This window comes from Hipposideros armiger, unplaced genomic scaffold (genome assembly GCF_001890085.2).
Source record: "Hipposideros armiger isolate ML-2016 unplaced genomic scaffold, ASM189008v1 scaffold_470, whole genome shotgun sequence".
In the NCBI taxonomy this organism is placed as follows: Eukaryota; Metazoa; Chordata; class Mammalia; order Chiroptera; family Hipposideridae; genus Hipposideros; species Hipposideros armiger.
Genome location: NW_017731820.1, coordinates 1 through 1,088, shown reverse-complemented (window position 1 = coordinate 1,088; position 1,088 = coordinate 1). Strand labels below are relative to the sequence as shown.

Below are 1,088 nucleotides of genomic sequence, written 5' to 3'. Positions count from 1 at the left end.
GTTTGGCAGAAGTAATGACTGGCATCTCCAAGCTAACACTCCATCTAACAAGGCTGTTGTGAAGATCAAGTGACATTAACAAACACCATATGTGTACACATATTTGGAGTCAATTCCTTTTCACTTCTTTTTAAATGATTTTCTGATTCACACGAATTTCCTTAGCCCAGACTTTTTATACCATTTTGAGTTCACTATCACGTGCAACTTCACAGATTCTTCCTCTTTGATTTATCATTTTTTTTGTTCCAGCCCAAATTGTGATTCCCCAATAGTGGCTGCAAACTAGGTTTACGGTACCTGGGATCTGTTAAACAAAGTGGGAAGATTGGTTTGGGGTGCCTGTTAATGGCTGCAGTGCAACGAAAATATCTTTTAGAAATATAACAAAATATAGCATATTCTTCTTTACTACATTTGGTGACACAGGAAATAAAAATGGACTTACCGCCTCGCTTGTTGATCTTGGCATAGCCGGGAGAATAACTTGCGGACATAGAGGATGAGCTGCTGAAAGCGACATGGGAGAGTCCTGACACAAGTGGCTCATCGCATTTTTCTGAAAAGAAAAGAGAGAGAGAGAGATTCAGTAAAGACCTTTACATAATGACTGGTATGTTTTGGTTAAAAGGGCTACTGACTATAGCCCGCATTTTAAAATTTACGATTCAACATTTGGCAAAAGATCAGAATTTAGGCAACTTGATTATGATAATTCTAAGAAGTCACAGGCACCGTTTAAACAACCTAATGATTTCAAGAGTCATAACAAGGGCCGGGGGCTTTCTTCCCGAGGGCCTCGCTCAGACCTGCCATCTCAGATTCACAACGAAAGTTGAGGTTGTGGTGTTAACAAGTTTTGGGATCCGATGTCTCCTGACAATGTTTAGGGGTTTATCCCTTACAGGAAGAAAAGGTTAGAAGCATTGAAACTGGAGCAGGGAAGAGTGGGAGAAATCCTACCATGACTAAAAGACTGAGAAAAACGTGTAAGGAGAACATAGAATAATCACCGCCTTGAAAAGCATCTGAAAGATCAATTCATCAGTTCCCATCACACTTGAACAGTCAATGGCGTTGGAACCAGG

General features: G+C 40.3%; 1 protein-coding gene across 1 annotated transcript in view; it reads right to left on the bottom strand.

Annotated features, from left to right (window-relative positions):
• Positions 1 to 559, bottom strand: part of CNTNAP2 (contactin associated protein 2) — a gene marked incomplete at its 5' end in the record, with an annotated part of 1,134,943 nt that extends 1,134,384 nt beyond the window's left edge. Inside the window, one exon of the mRNA XM_019666439.1 lies at positions 449 to 559. Coding sequence (XP_019521984.1) covers positions 449 to 559 — 111 coding nt within the window. The remainder of the gene's footprint in view (positions 1 to 448) is intronic.
• Between the last annotated feature and the right edge of the window lie 529 nt (positions 560 to 1,088).